Below are 18,728 nucleotides of genomic sequence, written 5' to 3'. Positions count from 1 at the left end.
CCACTCCCCCGCAGTTATCAGCATCTTACGACCATCTCATTTCTGATTTCCATCATCCACAAAACATGAATTTATCATAATTCTGGCCCAGTATTTTTGGCAAATCATCTATTAAGGTAGCCATCATAGCCAGGTTTGGAAAGCAAACACACACACACAAAAAAAAAAAACTCTTCCAAAGCAGCTCTTGCTGCCCAGCTCTAAAGAAAGATCTAAAGCACAGAAACCTACACACTACGAGTGAAAACTTTTTGATGCCTCCAGTAAAAGAGGGGACTGGGATACATGGAGAGGGAACAAAAGCGAGCACAGCTGTATGATGATGGTATTTTTATTCATGAAAATAAAGAGGTACCGATTCCAACTTTCAGTATTCAAAATAAGCAGCAGGGCAGTAAGAGAATCAGAATCAAACATAAAGAATATTATCCCCCCCCCCCCCCCCCCCCCCAAAAAAAAGGTCTGATCTGTCCACTATTGATCACTAGATAGGGGATCCCCAGGTGACTGCTATGCCACTTCATAGCATTTGTTCTCTCAGCTGCCCTCTCACATCAGCTGCACAGTGAGTCTCCACAAGAGACCATTTTCAAAACTGAAAACATTTCCAATAATTTTGGATTTTTTGCTTATTTACATACTGCATTTCTCATTTGGAAAACCTGCTATAAACCAACTTTATCTACCTATAGGCAACGTAAGAAACTATGATTTTTGCTAATTACATTTTCTATTTCTTCCTTAAACACAGCTGGGAGTTTAGCTTCCTAACTTCTAAAGCTTTGACCTTTATAAAGAAAGAATTGACATTTTCATTAAGACATGGATATTCTAAGTTGATTTCTATTATTAACATTATTTGTCAGTAAGAGTGGTCTTCCTTCTGGTTGGTGCATAGAAGAAATTATGAATGCTTAAATATAGGCAAGGAAGCATTTCTAATAAGCTGCTGAAGACAGTATTTTTTTTTGGGTCTATAACCAGATTGCTTGTGTATAAGAGAGGAAGAACACCTTCAAAAATGCAGTGTATTCAAGTTCAAGAACAAACATTTACAGTACATGATATTTTTAAACATCTGCAATACCATTATTAGATTCTGATTTTCTGTAATTTAATCTTTATCCCAATATAATTAGAAGTGAATATTAGATAGGATTTCATATCTTCTGTAAGTAAAAAATGCCCCAATCTATAAGCACATGGTTATAACAGCCATCAAGTTTACTTAAATAGCAGAAGTCACAGCTACAAAACCAGAATATCCTTAGATGGCTTATTCTGTTCTTTGGAAGGTGTACACACTTGAAGAGCAGTTTATTATAGGGCATGGCAGATATAAATTTAACTATGCTGCAAGGTACATCTGCTGTGTGCCTCTATCTGGTCCTTTAGAGATAGCCAACACAACCAGCGTCTATTTTAAAACTAGCAAAATTAAGTTAATGGGGCAGAATGGAAAATTTCAGTTGTAAAAAGTTGTATTGCTTTGTCTTATTAAGCACACCCAACAGCAGCACAGGCACTGTTTTAATAGCTCTATTTTTTATAAGCAGAAGGACTAATAGCTGTACGTGAAGCACAACTTGGCTGGGAAAAAACAGACTTCATATTTCAAAAATAACACCTTTTGCTCCCTTGTATACTACAGACTGCTGCTTACATAAGAAGTTCAGAACATGATCAAGTCCAGAATAATGGGTATTTGCCTATAAATTGTGATTTAATACTTTTGCTATCATTTTAGTTTCAAACTTTAGCACCAATATGAAGTATTTCAGTACACTTCTTATTCGTCATGAATTTGTCCACTTTGAACTGACAGAACACACTGCAGAAATTTTGAGAAAGACCTCTGTAAGAGCTAAAGGTTCAGAGTTAATTGTTGTCATAATCTATTTTATGAAGGACTTAATTGATTTTGAGTCTTCCTTTCAGTCTTTCAGACAGGGGAAGGGGACTGTCTGCCCATTGGTAAATCTGAACATCACTTTCAGCTTCCTGCACAGGACCGGAACTGGTCACTTGTTCTGGACTTTCAGAACAATCAATTTCCACTACACAGGAAGGTTCTGGAGATATTTGTAATGACAAATTATTACCAGCTTTCTTAAAGTCATTTTTTTTCTTCCTCTGCTTAATTATAAGTACTGAGTCGCTGCTTGTTCTTTTGCTAGTAACAGCGTTACCCCTTTTCTCTGCAAAAGATTTTTTAAACTGTCCAGTGTTCAGCTGCCTTTTTAGTTTCTTATAAATTGGATTTTTATTAGTGTTGCCATCATCACTGTCCTCACTAGAGGAACATCTGTTCTGACACACGCTCTTTTTAAAAGAAGTTTTCCAAGCAGTCTGAGTACAAGTTTTTGTAAAGTGACGGCCAGTTACCACATCTGCTGGCTTTTGAGACGGGGGAAGCATTTCACGCACAGTATACAATGGCTCTGTTTGCCCACAGAGGGCTAGAGATGTTATATTGTGGTCTTTTTGTATCATTTCATACAGGCTGTCAGCTTCTTTGCATTGATCTTTACAAATATGTACACCATATTCCCTTGAACAGGTTTCCGATAGCATATTTTTAGTTGCTTGCACTGGTTTGTTTAACGGACACGAGGAAGAGAGAGAATCTTTATCAGGATTCAATGCTGCCTTTGTGTGTTTAAATCCGTTGAGAGGCTCTCGCTGCGTTACATCTTCTGACAGCAAAGGCTTTGATGGAATGGAAGTCTTCCTAAGTATACGCTCACTTAAAGACAGCTTCTGAAGTTGTGCCATACCACCATCTGAAACTAAGTCATCTGCACTGTCAGAATGGTCTGTATCAGACTGCAAAGCCCCAGAATATTCTGAGCTATTTTTCCCTGTTTCATGAGGTAGCGGGTGTGAGCGCTTTATGCATGCAGTCAAGTCAGATGGTGGATCACGGCTATCACACCCCTGGGCTGGTGAAGCGCTGAAGGAAGTTCCTTCCCAATCAATACTGCTCAATTGTAGATCAGCTGCTACAGAGGAAGATGAAATCTCTGAACTTTTAGTAAATTGTACTGGTAATACAGATGCGTCAGCCAACGTACCCTGTGAGTGCAAGCAAGGCGATGCAGTCAGAGAAAGCCCAACTGCTGATACTGGCATCTGAACGCATGTTACACAGGAAGCTGCAGCTATTGCTGGCTCTTTTGATTCAATGTTAGTCTGGTGTATCTTATATTCAGGTGCAGTTTTTGTATCTAGTGTGTGGTCTTGCACAAGAAGAGTTTCACTTGTAGACTTAAAATTCATTTGAGACAGAAGATCAGTAACTTCATCACAAACATTTGATAACTCTTTTTCTTTCGGTTTGTTTTTCCTGTCTGAAAAAAAAAAAAAGAGGTGCAGATCAAACATGATATTGCTCAACAGTGGGAGAAATATTTGTTGCTTTTGATTCTGGTATTCTGGCAAGAACCATAAGTTCATAAGATATAAACTTTTGGACTTACTTTTCTGTTTCTTTGCCAGAGCTTCTGACTTTTCCATTTGGTAAAGAGCAACAACATCTGGATAAGCAGCCTGAAACAAAGACGCCTCTTCTACTGTGATTACAAACAACTCCACAGGCTCATCTTCTGCATCAACATAATGTTCTAAAACAATTAATGAATTTATATTGGACATATATATACATGAGTATTTCAAAGGATGGAATAAGAAAGAACGAAAGACTTCAATATAAGGAAGATATGTAAAAAGGCAAACAGCACAAAGTTTGAGATTTAGCTACGGTGTAACTGCTTTCTTTCTGCCAGGTGCCTGGGTGAAGCAGGCACATTAAAAATAGAAGTCTGTCAGCACGAAAGTTTCTAGCTAGTGAACTGTCACAACTTAGGATACATAATGAAACAAGACATAAAACACAGAGTCTAGGTCTTATTAACATGTACCACAAAAAGTCCTTGAAAACGAAGCCCCTTGCTTTCTTGGTAGGTAGGTAGGTAGGATGTTTTTTGTTTCTGAGTTTTTTGTGTTTAGTTTTGGCCTGGTGTTTTTTATTTGTTTGCCCCCCCCCCTTTTTTTTTTTTTTTTTTTTAAGTATTGCTTTTGGTTTCAGGGTATCTGAAATGTGATGCACATTTCCTATGTCTTTCACAATTTCCAATCTTACCCACACATTATTTCCTCATAAATGTCAAACTATTTTCCCCTTTAAAGAATGCTTTGGTTCTTTTCCTGTGAATTGTTCAATAATGTACATGGAAACCACACCAACCTGGTTTTTGCCACTCAATTTCAAAACAAGGAATACCATTTTTAACACGTGTCTTGACTATCCTGTAAGAACAGAGAACATATTAAATGATTATGTTTGAACAGGAAATGTAAAATTTAAGCTATTTTAAAATATTCGAGTATTCTAATTTAAAATGATTCAGAGCAAAAATTATCTTTGTAATAGCAAATTTAACTTTTTTAAAAAGCTACTTTTGTGTATAAGTTCTCGGTCTAGATTTTGAATACTGACTTATTTTTTAAATGGTATTGCTTAGAGTAGCAGAACTAAAAAATCAAAATTCCATTTTGTAACATAGAACCATAATATAAATTTCTATGAACTCTAGCTTGGTATCTTCAGCTATGCCATGGAGAAGGCTGTTGCCATAGACAATAATTTCTCAATGAACAGACAGCATCACTCATATTTTTTGCAAAAGAGCATGAAGGAATCCAAGACATGAACTGAAAAGGAACTTCATGAGATTTTTTCTAAAAATATTATCTACATCCCAGTTTTGTAGGAAGAGGCTGGTACTGACAGACTGTGACTCACCAATCCAGAAAAGATACTACTATATTGACACTGACTGTTCTTCTACTCCTTAATATTAAGGTCTATAAAATCTTGAAAGGCATTGAGAAACAAGGAACAACTACTAACCCTTCCTGCAATGTAAGGATTTGGGGAAAAAAAACGAACAGCAAAAAAGTCTGTCATTTGATATTATGTCAAATAATTTCTTTAAGACCGTGAAGTCAAGTTCAGGAACCTTTTGCAAACAGACACTGTAGATTCAGAAAGTTTAAGAAAACTTTAAAAAAAAAAAAAGGGCTTAAGAAAAGATTAGATCATTTAAAAGAAAATGCTTTGCGGGATGATGGCTCTCTAAACCTGGCTTAGAAGACTCCTGAGTAACAGAAATCTGGATGCTGGGAAAATATTCAGAGGGAAGTAGTTACTTTTTTTTACTGTGTATCCATTTTTAGCGACCGGATACTTGGCCATTTCCATAATCATAAAGGCAGCTGTCCTCAATGAAAATGTTTAGAGAAGAACAGGTAGCAGAAATGAACTGTAAGACAGTGAATTCATTAGATACATAACTGAATCTGCAGTTGCTCACATCTTGAATCACTGAAGTCAACCAAAATTCTGTTAACAATCTGAGCAGGGAAGCAAACCTTTAAAGCTAAATTTTGTGTGCAGATCCAAGGAAATAAGGATGTAATAGAAAGTAACCATAGCAGACCCTATTAGAACTGAGGGAAATTGCTGCATGTGTTACTTTGTGCAGCAGCAACAGCATACGTATTGGCATATGGATCTAAATTTTTAGCTCTAATCAAAATAAGCTCATAGCTTGAAAAGCAGATGGAAGAAAACCATTATATGTTTGTAAAAATGAAGAAAAATAAAAGAATTTTCCTCAAGCAACAGAAGTAAACATTAGGTTCAAGAACTCCAGTTACCGTATTGCCTCCAGTTGTTTTGAATTGATGTACCCAGATTTTCTCTGGTTCATATCATAAAGTGTCAACAGTGCGAACAGTTTCTTACAAGCGTAATTCTTTGCCCATTCCATCTTCTCAGAAGCAAATATCTGTTAGTGTAAAAAACAAAAACAAAAAAACACACTTTAAAACATTCTTATTCTGTTAGATATCAAACTTTGACAGCTATGTAGTAAGGACACAGGACTAAATGTTTAAAGTATCTAGAACATTTCATATGTCCGGGCAATGCTGAATAATATTTCACTGCCAAGTGAGGGAACAGTTATCCTTATCTGGGTAGATTCTTCTACTGTCAATAACAGGTTCAGGGAATAGCTGTGTGGCAGCAACAGCAGGAATAAGACAGTTACTAAACACCTTATCAGATAGAGAACAGCTATGCAAGGAGCTGTGAAAATTACTGATTTCACATGTGAGAGAAGGATGAATGCAGACCTTCATTAAAACTATGTTGTTCAACAGTAGTCCATCATGTTTTATGTAACTTAACACACCAATTCAGGAAAATGAAACATTATAAAAGATCTGCCTTCAGTAGTAAAAATGTATAATAAAAATCATTCTGAGAAAACCACTCCAACAGCAAGTATATACAAACACTTCCTACCTTCACCCCAAAAGCCTTATTCCTCTCTCTCTAGAGGAAAGAATATCCTGTAAGCTGTATCACTTCTGAGCTTTGTGCACTTTGAATTAAAGGGCCTCTAAACTTGGAAACTGGCAGTATCATGCTAACTATACGTCTGCTATCTGGTTTTGGGAAAACATGCACCATTAAGAATGGAAGTCTCTTCTGCTCGTTACATACAGAAGCTGCTAATCTTGATAATACCAAGAAAACATTAAAAAGGAAGTTTAAAAAAAAGTCTGCAATCATAACTTGCTGCAAGTCAAATACACACTGTCAGTATGAAGACGAAACAGGTATGAGTTAAAACAAGAGCTGTATCCGTTAATACCTTTGTGAAAGCTGGGAGAAAAAAAAGTAACATCCCTGAAGCAGTATGCCATATAGCCACATAGTACTTTATGCGCTATAGATGACGCAACATTCAGTATCCCAGTTTAATAACATTGGGAAATGAAAAATAGAACAATGGCAAGTGACCTCCCCCCCAAGTTCTCTTACTTCTGCTTTTCTACATACCTACTTAAATCAATTAATTTTTTGAAGTTGTCATTTTAGACTTTCAAAAGATGAAGTATATTAAAAAGTTGTAGCAAGATTCTTTAATTCTTATTTCCAGTAAAATCACCAATCAAGATCAAAGTTATCACAGATGCATAAACAATAAAACCCACACAGAGCTAAATACCCAGTAGCGTTATGTACCTGAAAAGACAATAAATTTGGCCTTTTGCATTCCATTATCTTGATTAATTTATTCTTGTTTACAAGAAATTCTTGGATAACCTTAAGATAAAACAGAGAAAAGGCAGTTTAAGAGAGGGCAGAAAACTGAAATTTCAATTAATTGATTAAAAGAAAAATGTCTTTAAATAGGCTTTTTACCTCAGAGAATGGAAAGCCTTCACAACTATTAGCTTTTCTGCAGGTAAAACAAATGTGTTAGGAACTGGGCACAAAGAGGAAAAACGTACAGCTTAAATCCTCACCCTGCACATGAAAACAGGGAAAAGTAGTTTATTTTCAACACACTCCTACTTTCTGATATTGTCCTCCACTGCATTTGCTTGTTTCACTTGTTCTAACTGATGCCATTCGCAAGGGCAGCAGTACTTGGAGTCATTGGGTTTGCAGTATCTCATGCTTTCACAGAGTTTACATCCACTGCGCTCATGTTCCTTGTAAGACCCTACAGAAGCAGATGCACAAATCATGATGAGAAGGAAGACTTCCAAAACCTCCAAATATACAAAATTAGTAGTAAAAATACAGAATTTGGAATATATATGAATTTGAGAGGAATAGCAGCTGTATGGAGATCTGAGTGCATTAGCTATATACTTACAGTAAGAACTGACAAATACAAGAAAGACTTTTTCCTTTTTTTAATTAAGATTAATTAAAAAGCAATTTCACACCTTATGCTGAAGAATTTAAAACCTAAAAAAACCTAAGTAGTCTGTGACACCTTCACAACCATACTAAGCAATGGATATTTGAAACAAACTTTTTCTTCTCCAAGTGATGGCTTTGAATGAGTTCACCAATCAAATGTGCTACCAAAATGAGGTTCCCTAAGACTAATTTCTTTATAAGAAAAGGCTAAAAAAAACTCAGCAATGCTAATGGATTCAGCCCTCCTTATGCAAGACCAATTCAGACAGGGAAAAAAAAAAAGCTGCTTATCATGATAGCACATTTTCTTTACTGACATCATTAAAAAGGCAAATACCTGGGATCACACAAGGGCATTCTGTTAATATTCCTTCTGCTATCAACTGGTTTCACATTTGGGAAAGGTAATCCCTGGCCTCCAAAAAGCACTTATATAGATACACAGCTGAAAATCTGAATACAGCCCAGAAGCTGAATGACAAGAGTAGTCTTTCATGGTTTTTTTTTTTTTTTTTTTGACAAAAATCCAACCAACAAACAACCCCCCATGCCCAGAATAAAAAAAAAAAATGATTAAGATAAAAACAAAATTCAATGCTTTTTACACTGACCTGGATGATGACACTCAGAACAGTGAATTACCCTTTTCACAACCAAAGATGGATTATTATCATACTGAAATTCTTTCCATTGCTCAAATCTAGAAGGATGATATTGAAAGCGTTACAAAATACTTTAAACTCTCACACTTAACACTAAAAAGAATACTCTTTATACTTCTCAGGCATTTGCTCAGAAAGCAGTTTTCTAACTTATGAAATAGATTTTTTGTGAGCATATAGTTGTTGGATTTCTACTGTTGACATATACATTAAAACCCAGACAGCATTTAGTATCCCTTGTCCTGATCCACAACCTAAAGAAAAAAAAAATTAGTAAATCTGTCATCAGTCCTTGTGACTTTCATTCCCAAAATACCAACATACACCTGCTAACTCAAAAGCTAGGAGTCAGCTCGTGTTTTACAACAATGAAGAAAGCTTGCTTAGCAAATATGAAGTAAGGAATGTAGTAACCTGTCCCTCAAAAAAAAAAAAAAAAAGAGTTAAAAGTTAAATATTATTAACATTGTCTTGGAGATAAAGTCCATACCAGCAAATATAAGAATAAAATCAAGGTAAGTTTTCAATTTACCTTTGCAGTAAGTTTTGACCTCTCAAAGTCTCAATTAACTTTAAAGCTTGTTCTTTTCCAACTCCTGGAACGCCCTATAGAGACAGAAATATTAAACATCATTTAATGACACACACAGTATAAAGATTTTCATAAATTGCCTTCACAATCTTATGAACAGAAATGATAAAACATTCACAGACATTGATCTACATTGACAAAAATAATTTTTGACCAAGTTATGTAGTCAGAGGTGACAGATTATAGCTGTAGTACCAGACACCCAATAGCAGCTAAGATAAAACCACCTATTTCCCACTGCTTTCTTTCTACACATTGCTTTTTTTTTTTTTTTGTGCACCATCTGCAACAGAACTACCACATGAAATACTTGAAACATTCTTGACAGCTAACTGCCAGAGAAATGAAACTTTTCAGAACTGTTTTGGAAAGTCAAACCAAGACAAATTCATTCTTTGGATTTTAAACTCAAAAGACTGGAATCTCAGATGAAAAATGTCTACCAAAAAGTCTTCACTTACAGGAGAGTGGCTTTATGGCAAAGAAACTGCTTTAACCTCAAACACTTATGTTCCAAGAGATGACTTAAAGAATAGTGCTAGAGCATTTTTCTGAAAGATAATTAAAAACCCAAACCTGAAAGAAGCCCTCCTTTCCTCTTCAATAATCACTTGCTTCATTTTGCTATTACATCTTGCACTGATTTTGCTGTTATTACATCTGTAGAATGCATGTCCTTTACAAGACTAGCCCTATAGGTAATACATGGGAACAGCAAATATTTTTTAGAAGCTAGCTCATGGGCTGAAATCTAGGACTTGATAGTAATCCCTAGATACACTGCAGAATGACAGACTATTAATTCAAAACAACCTGAATGATTTAAATCAAGAATCAGTACCACTGAATATAAACAGTGTATTGAGTGTCCTTTCTACAGTACTACTACAAATAAACCGATAGCTTATTTTTATTCAAATATAACAACCGAATATATACAACTGTATGAAATAAATGTACTTTCAAAACCAATTAGAAGTTGTCATTGGTTGTGCAGCCACTCAGGCAGACAGGTATTCAGCTTCTGCAAGGAAAGCATCACATATATGTAATCAGCAAAGCAAGTGCAATTATAGACTGGTATTCTCATTTATCTGTTCTGCCAGTCGTCACACCCACAAGGCACTCCTGTAGTTCAGCTTTCCCTGGAAGTTTTTATCTTTCTTTGCTTTGCCAGGTTGCAGCAACTCAAATAACATATCTGGTATTGCTGATTGTGTGACTCCAGAAGACACACGTGCAAGAACCTAGCATTCCAGGAGCTGCTAGCTGCATTACAATAACTACTGATTAGCCACTACTTTCTGCCTCCCTCTCAGACTTGTCTTTCAATTAAAAAAAAAAAAAAAGATTCGACTGATGTGCTCTGTCATTCAGCATAGTCTGGTATTTAAAAGGACAGTTTTATCAAATTGATACACTATGATTTAAGAGTAACTAGACATCCACTGCAATTCTGAATGGGAGCAACCGTTGCCTGTGGTCACAGCATGATGAACTGTATAGAAATCATGTTTCATACCACTTCATTTCCATTTCAAATAGCCATTCCAACACCTTCTGGTGAAAGTCTCAACAAAAAAAAGTTCAAAAGCTTTCAGGAAAAAAGAAGAAAAAAAGTAATGAGTGAGATCCCTCTCACTTCACTCATTACCTCAAATTTACAAAGTAGGAGTCATCTATTTAAAAATCATGTAAAATTCCCTTTTAGTTCTATCAACAAATATGTCCAAGCTCCATCCAGAACTGTTGCTACTAATAACTACAGTTCAAAACCATCACTACTAACTATTCCAAACAGCATAAACAGAAATGTTTTTTCTTCATTTTCCTCAGCTACTCTACCGAGGATGTACTTTGCATCCTAATGGGTACAAAGTATCCTGGCAGTCACTCACTTTTCATGTTTGCTCAGTACCAACAATGCTGAAACTTTCATATAATGGAGGTGAAGACTACAGTCTGAAAGAATACATAAAATAGATTTAGAACGATTAATGTTAATGAAATAATTTGATTATCTTTAAGCCATCAAAAAAAAACCACAGTTACTTACTAAGCATCTTCTTCAACTAATTCTCAGTATTCATTGCATTCAATGCAAATCATGCATTGCACGGTTTTGTCAGCATGCACAAGTCTCCCTTGATACACTGTCTTGAAAAACAATAAACTGTAAGTACCTAATAAAAAATAATTATATTGCTTACCTTTGGAAGGTAATCACAACCCAGAAGAACAGCTAGCCCAATCAAAGACTCTCTGTCACAACCAAGCTTCTCCTTAATAGAAGACATTGTGTAACAGTCAAGATATGGTTCCTGCAAGAGAAATTTATTGTATGCTTTATTTCCACAATATCAGGGAAGGAACAGCCCAAAATCACATTCACTTTGTTTACCCAACACTATCCACCCATGTCTGCAGGCAACAGGTCTATCCTATAAAATACAAAGAGTCTGATAGCAAAAACAAATAAATCCGCAATTATAATATAATGCATGGGCACCACATTAATAACTACAGTTCTGGAGTTTCAAGTTGTAACTGTGGGCATCAACTGTTCAAAAGAAACTAAAATAAAATCAAGAGTTGTTTTCTATATTGTTTAATATATTTAGAAAAAGTTAAATCTAACATTATTGAGGACTAATGGCTGTATAAATCATCTTAGGAACCACAGTTTTTAAAGTCCATATAAACTTCATAATGTGTTACTTGAGTTTAAAAAAAAAGAACCAAAGACAATTAAAGTGTCACCTACCATTATACCTGTGAGCTAAAGGAACACATGGAGCCTTTAGGAGAGGACTCAAACACAATGATATTTCATAATGATTAACATGAATAAAAAGATAGGAAGCCCCCCCCCCCCCCCCCCCCCCCCAAAAAAAAACAAACAGAACCCTGTTATCTGAAACAGATACCCCAAATGGATGCGCGCACACAAATTACTTTTTATATCAACAGGCAGATATTATGTATCTTAAGATATGTAATAAGATAACCCTGAAAGATCAAGTCCACCTTCATTTTTGGTAATGAATGACAATGAATGAAGGAGGAAATTGATCATCTTGACCCCAAATACAGTGTCAAAGCAAATCATTTTCCAACTTTACTTTTTTTTTTTTTGAACTCAATCATTCCTAGTGCTTTTTTCGGTTCTATTGTTTTTTTTTTCCTGTTACTGAAGTACCTTCTTGACAAGTCTTACGGATAAAGATTTAAAATTCCAACCCCAACATAATTTTTCCTCTGCTTTCTTGTTAGCTTTATGAGGTACAACATATGAATTCCTTTCTCCGATTTACAGAGAAGTATAAATAAAGAACATTTGGGTTTGCTTTTTGCGAGATCTGGAAAACTGCACTCTTTAACAAATGAAGCTCAAGATTATAAGTTGATTTGTTTTTCTCTTTCTGAAAGTTCATAACAATTGATTATTATACAGACGCATAATCTGTCCTATTCATATTTGAGACTAACAGTATTAACTGTAAATATATTCATAATTAATAAAATAAACATGTAAGATGCAAACTTGTGAAACAGACAAAAGGCTGACCTCTCCCCATATGCCCTAACTGTAAGTTTATCAGAATCAATTATTTCATTAAAATTCTCCACTGTTGAGGAAGGAAGGAAAAATTGCTACTTAGTTTTATTATACATCACAAGACAGCACAAACACAGACAATAGTACTAGAAGTGTTCTTCAGTCCAATTGTTTTGCTCTCAAATCCTAGTAGACAGGCAGTGAATCCAACAAAGCATTCCTGTCTTAAAGGACTATCTTAAATAACCTCAACTACCAGATGATAAGCGTGGTATCCAATTGTTTCGAGGCCCTCCAGTTAATTTCTATTTTGAGGAAAACTCTAAAGAGCAAGCAAAACCTCTTTCTGACCTTAATGAGGTACATTACCTTAGCATTCATGGCAAAGTTCCTATAAACCGTTTGAGCTCCGTATAGGAAGACATCTCCGTCGTTGGTAATGCACCCATCAACGTGGCCTTTTGCATTTAGGTAAGCACACATTGCCTCTGCTTCTCCTGCTGCTTGAACCCAAGGGACACCTAAACACTCCAACAGTTCCAGACACTGAAAGAATCCAAAAGGAAAGAGAGATTGAATGCTAAATTAGATCCAGTTATTAGCATGAATTTTCTCAGAGAAGTATTTACGTCCACCCTGAAAACTGCTACTGTTGCAATGACTAAAAAACACTACATCAATACAAAAACTGTAAACTACTTTTCCTCTAAAGCAGTCAAAAAAGTACTCAACTAAGAACAATGCACTAAGTACAAAACTTGAACACAGAATGAACACCTTCACAAAAATCTGTATGCTTTAAATGGACTTTTAGGATGTTTTCAAATGAAGAGCAGAAGAAGAATTTATCTTCACAAAGCGACATGGTTTGCTTGGTACTCCGCAGTAATACTGGGCTAGCACAGACATCTTTCAAACTGCCAGACTCCTCAAAAACAAAGCATGACAGTACAGTATTGCTGGCCTAACTAAGACTGGACCAGTTTAAGACATACTTAGATATACTAATATATATTTCCTACAAATTTTAAATTCTAAAACAACTTTTTTGTTCTAAGAATAAAACATGAATTGATGCATTCAATCTACCAAAGCCATGAGAACAAAGTTTGAATTTCTGTAATAAGCACTTGATTATGACTGCAGCTCACTGCAGCATAACACAAAGAACACATCAAACAAGACAATTATTCTGACATTGCCCTCCCTTCTACAATAAATTAACAGATGCTGTAACGCCCAATTACAAAAGGGTGTGTTCCCTCTAACTTATAATATTGCTGACATTTATTGTATAGAAAACTATTAATTGAGTTCTTGTCTTTGAATTATTTAAGGTTTCTTTCTATCACATTAAAAAGATACTGAAACATACCCCTTGATTACTCACCTCTTTTAACATGGATTTAAAATGAGATCTCCCTGTTCTTGCGGCCCCATGTCTCTTGGAAGGTCCATAGCGCATCTCGTTCCTCTTACTCATGGTGTCTGCTTTCAACCTGGGGGCCTCTCCTTCCATGACAAACACTAGTTTAATTCCCATTGATGTTAAGAAAGAGAACCGAAAAAATAGGTTTCTGCAATAAAGTAATGTGTTCCATAAGTAGAATTAGGGAAGCCTGATTACTTCAGATGTTTTTGTTATGTCCCTCAGTCTGCCCCAGGAACAACCTTAGCTTCCTCTCCACCTTCTATGACTTCCTTACCCCAAAGCTAACAGATTTTATCTATTTCCTTGATGTTGTTTTACTAGCGACTTGTAACAGCTTTACAAAATAGCCAAGAAAATATCACATAAGGACAAGAAAGATTTTTTTTAAGGAGCAAAAACATAAACAAGTTTAAAAGGCTAAATAAAATATATTCAAATTCCAAAGTCTGCTTTCAAACACATCCACACTGATTGTTTTGTACCAAATTTTAAGCCCAAATCTATCAATGCAGGTGCATCTGAAGTAAAAGAATGCTTTAATATTAGATACATAGATACCATTACCATGCCAATTTATTTAATGTGCAAATCTGCACCACTGATGGGAAGAATTTTACTTGTAAAAGCAATAATAACCACTTGGTCTATAACAGTAATATTCAGAGTACTCAGACAGCATATGCTTCTTCCAGTAATTCCTGAATGAATCTTTCAAAGAGTGACCAAACATTTATCTCTCTTCGATTTACAAAGAAAGACCATTATTCTAGATTTAATTTTGTATATTTGTTATTGGTAAAAGAGGATAAGTTAATCTCTTGAGCCTATTTTTATTTTCACAAATGAAAAGAAAAAGAAATCAATTTATTACAATAAAAGCTTCTGTAGAATACTTCGCGAAATAATTTGATCTCCAACTGCATTAAATCTTTTTTTCCCCTGGTAGAAATCTGTCCATCCCTTTGTCTTGCTTTGGAAAGACTGCGCAAGAGGTGTGGACTGATGTTTCCATTCCACTGCACGTAAGACTTTTTATCATAGAGAAAATGTTCATGTTAAGCTCCAACTTTTACTTAATTACCCATTTGGGGTCCTAAGTATAACATTTTAAGAAAAGATTTTCAGAAGATGCTAATATTTCATATTAACAGAATTCAACAAAACCCCATAAACATATAACAGCTAGTAACTCAATATTCTTGAGCTAAGCAGTCATTTAAAAAAATATATATATATAATTTCATTTTTGTCAGCATAATTTACAGGAAACAGTGCTTTGAATTTACAGCTGCTTATCCTTGCTCGTTTAAATACATACACATTCTTCAATGTTGCTCATAAGCCTGAAGATTGATTCAGACCTCCAACTGAAGTAAATATGGTTAACTAGAATTTTAACTCATACACCACAACAGGCATGCATAAATCCCATTACGTTCTGAATCTACCAGCCTCCAAAATGCTGTCATAAACAGGCTTAAACTTCTACAGTACCTTCCAACACACATCCTCAGAAATATATGGGAATGAGCATGTTGATATGTACTTGCCACTTGATAATTTTCTCACCACATGGCGCTGTACCACAGTAAGACCAGCACAGTTCTGTCTGCACCCGTCTCAACCTTACCTATTGTTAAGGCCTCAATAAAAGGTATGCTGAGCCCAAGAAATTCTCCTGTTTGCACCCAAGCACTAAGTTGAGTTCAACCAGCATGACCATGTTTTCTTTTCAAACCCTTTATGTATGCAGCACAAGCAATAACAACAGAAAACAGCATAGTCATATGAATTTTGGAGGTAAGTAATCTTAATTTCTGAACTACCAAAACTAAATTATACAGCTCCAAAACTTTTGGCTACAATGTTTTATATAGATACTATACCTCAAATGTGGCTTGGTAACTACTCCAATCATCTTTTTAACGGTCTGCGCTTCACAAACCCACAAACTTAAATCGACAGCAAGCGTTTTTCCTTTGAGACTGCTCAAGCTGACAGGTTGTCTCACAGGCTCAAGTATTTGCCACAGATTAGTCACTCCCATTGTTCCAGCTTCTTTGTTGTCAACATGAATGTTTTAGCTGTAGACTAAGCAAAATATTTTCAGAACATAACATGAAATATGACATATTATGAACATTAAGTTTATAAAATAAATATGCAGACATTATCAGTTTTGTTTTTATAAGCCAAGAGCATTCACAATCATGCCTTCTAAGTATGGAGTGACTCCAGTTCACAGGTGGTTTATCACTGAAAACCTTCTTTGGACTGTACTTTTTCATTGCTAATAGGCTAAACATAAATAAAAATCAGCTGAAAAAAGTAACATAACATGCTTCCAAGTCTCATATGTCCCTTACATAGATAGAATCCAAGACTTATTTAAAAAGCAAACAAAATCCACACCCCTCAAGGCCATTACTTCCTGATGCGAAGCTGTAGGATTCACATTAAAAAGATTCAGTTCATATAATAGTAGCTTACATATAAAAGTAGATTGAAGAATATTTATAATGACAAAAACAAAATTCTCCTTGTTAGTCCAAGATCATATAACAAGGGCTAATGGCCAAGGTTGTGGCTTAGGAAATTGAACCTAAACATTAGGAAATAATGACGATGGGTACTTTAGCACTGGTTGCCCCCAGAGGCTGCAGAAACTTCCTTCTCCATTTCCAACATTCAGACAGCACACTGTCTTACTGGTTTAATCTAATATTGGTGGAACTTCCTCCTCTGCACGGGATTACCACAGATGTTCTCCACAATTCCCTTTGAATAAATATTTCAGCAATTGTAACAGCATGATTCCAGAAACGTGAAATGTGCCTGTTCTTACTATTGTTAAGTGCCAGTCACACACACTACTGCAATAAGATGCTTACAGTGAATGCTGGCTCATAACATACACCCATTAGGTAGCATATTTCTTTGTCTCTTCTTTAACTTTACTTATGCCACTCTGTTCTTCACACTACCCCATGACTGGATTTCCTTTTCTTCACAGTCCTTTTATTGTTCTGGTTTTCATACCTTGCCACTTCTATATAAACAACTCTGACACGTACATTGTTTTTTCCTCACAACACCAACCCACACCTACATTGCCTTACCATACAAAGTTTGCCTCATGCTTATTTCCTCTACTTTTCTGTCATTTCCTCCAATACTAGACGATAAAAAATAAAATCTGGAATGTTTTGTACTTCTTGCATCCTGATTTTGAAACTACTACACGCACAAATAATATACACCCCCTTCCTCTGAAGTCATGACTAGGTGAACTCCGAGATCTGCTTAGGACTCGGGTAGTTATGCCACCTTGTGGCCTCTTGTGAACATGGCCACGTTAAATTTATGCATCTTTCACATTCAACACCTTCAGAGTCTGTCAGAACAGCAAGTCTATCTTTGTAGGTTGCTTTTTTTTTGTACTTTAGAACTGTTTTAAAGCAAGGTTGCTAATCAATAATGCACCATTTCTGCTGCTGCAGACATTCCAGGTTGTTTTTAAATCGCGTTCAATGAAAGACCTACTTTCAACGGCAATCATGCTTCTGCAATCCGCTTCTTCAGTCACACAACCTGGGTTTTATGCTCTCAGGGCTATTATGTAGTAAAATAGGGATTTTGTTGTTGTTATGCCTCAAGCACATAAAATGAGTTAAAATTATAAATAAAGCATGCAAATACATGGCATAATTTATAGCATGTTGTATGGTACATAATTAACAGGAAAGACAAGTATACTAGTAAATACTTAATGTTTCAGAAGATTAACAGCTATATAAAAGAAAAAGTTTTAAAAAGCTGAGAACTAAAAACAAAACAAAAATCCAACCAAATAACTTTTTCCCTATTTTGTTTCCAACAAAATCCTGTTCTGTCCTCAGTAACATTTCTTTACCCTCATTCAAAATATACTTAGGTTTGAGTTATGAAAATCTGTAAGACCTACCACACAGTTTCTACTTTCTGAGGATATTCTGTAAAATATTTACATCTGGATCCTGCATACAGACAGACCTACAACTCTTAATAGGAGCGATCTGTCTATTCAGATTTTGAGGTTCATTCATTGCAGGTTTCCAGTCTTCTTAGAAGAGAGAAACTTCTAAGGGAGGGAGATCGAACTTCCTCCTTCCCCCACATACTTACAAATCACTGGAGAGAAACTTCCTAAGGCTTTTCCCTCAAGAAGTCGCACGAAAGCGGAGCACCGAGACGCACGCGCGCCTTCAGTTCAAACATAAAATTCCCGCCTCGACATGAACTCGTATCTTAAAGTAGCGCCTGAAAGAGAGGCGTTCCCTGACTGCCTGCTCGCAACGACGAGACCTCTCCTCCCTGCCCGATAACAAGATGTACAAAATGACTGCACACTTACAAACCTAGCGCCCCAGCCCCATACTGACCGCAGGGGACCCACTCCCCATTCCCACCCGAGCCCCCTCAGCGGCTCATCTCTTCCTCAGCCGCCTGCCACACAGCACAGCGAAACGCAGCCAAACTTTAATCAGGAATTATAACAAATTTACCTCCCCAGCTCGGACCACCGAGGCCTCCCAGCACCACCCGCTCTCCCTCACGGCGCTGCTCAACCCTAATGGCCGCCCCCGCCCCGAGGGCAGCTCCGCCCTCGAGAAAATGGCGGGCGCCGGGAAACGGCCCCCTCAGGGAGGCGGCTG

At 36.2% G+C, this 18,728-nt stretch overlaps 1 protein-coding gene across 3 annotated transcripts; it reads right to left on the bottom strand.

Moving 5' to 3' along the window:
- Window positions 1–315: 315 nt before the first annotated feature.
- Window positions 316–18,717, bottom strand: GEN1 (GEN1 Holliday junction 5' flap endonuclease). 3 transcript variants are annotated; one of them, XM_066994960.1, is made up of 15 exons: window positions 18,579–18,701; window positions 17,578–17,646; window positions 15,921–16,125; window positions 13,993–14,179; window positions 12,972–13,148; window positions 11,254–11,364; window positions 8,984–9,057; window positions 8,401–8,489; window positions 7,433–7,583; window positions 7,280–7,316; window positions 7,100–7,180; window positions 5,722–5,852; window positions 4,247–4,308; window positions 3,480–3,623; window positions 316–3,350 (listed from the first exon to the last, which is right to left on the bottom strand). In XM_066994960.1, the coding sequence occupies exons 3-15, from the start codon at window positions 16,079–16,081 to the stop codon at window positions 1,912–1,914; spliced, it is 2,844 nt and encodes a 947-aa protein (XP_066851061.1). In that variant the 5' UTR covers window positions 16,082–16,125; window positions 17,578–17,646; window positions 18,579–18,701; the 3' UTR covers window positions 316–1,911. The 3 variants fall into 3 exon arrangements, with proteins under 3 accessions (XP_066851061.1, XP_013028123.2, XP_013028124.2); XM_013172669.3 differs by lacking the exon at window positions 17,578–17,646 and having other exon boundaries at window positions 18,579–18,717; XM_013172670.3 differs by lacking the exons at window positions 17,578–17,646; window positions 18,579–18,701 and adding an exon at window positions 18,199–18,537.
- Between the last annotated feature and the right edge of the window lie 11 nt (window positions 18,718–18,728).

Source organism: Anser cygnoides, chromosome 3, assembly GCF_040182565.1.
Source record: "Anser cygnoides isolate HZ-2024a breed goose chromosome 3, Taihu_goose_T2T_genome, whole genome shotgun sequence".
In the NCBI taxonomy this organism is placed as follows: Eukaryota; Metazoa; Chordata; class Aves; order Anseriformes; family Anatidae; genus Anser; species Anser cygnoides.
This window is presented reverse-complemented; position numbering and strand designations above follow the sequence as displayed.

Excerpts from the sequence above, each read along its gene's own strand:
- GEN1 (XM_013172669.3), bottom strand. The coding sequence starts at position 16,081 with ATGGGAGTGACTAATCTGTGGCAAATACTTGAGCCTGTGAGACAACCT. Across the intron at positions 14,180-15,920 it reads GTTACCAAGCCACATTTGAG|AAACCTATTTTTTCGGTTCT; the intron begins GTATAGTATCTA and ends ACTTTATTGCAG. Across the intron at positions 8,490-8,983 it reads GGTCAAAACTTACTGCAAAG|ATTTGAGCAATGGAAAGAAT; the intron begins GTAAATTGAAAA and ends TCATCCTTCTAG.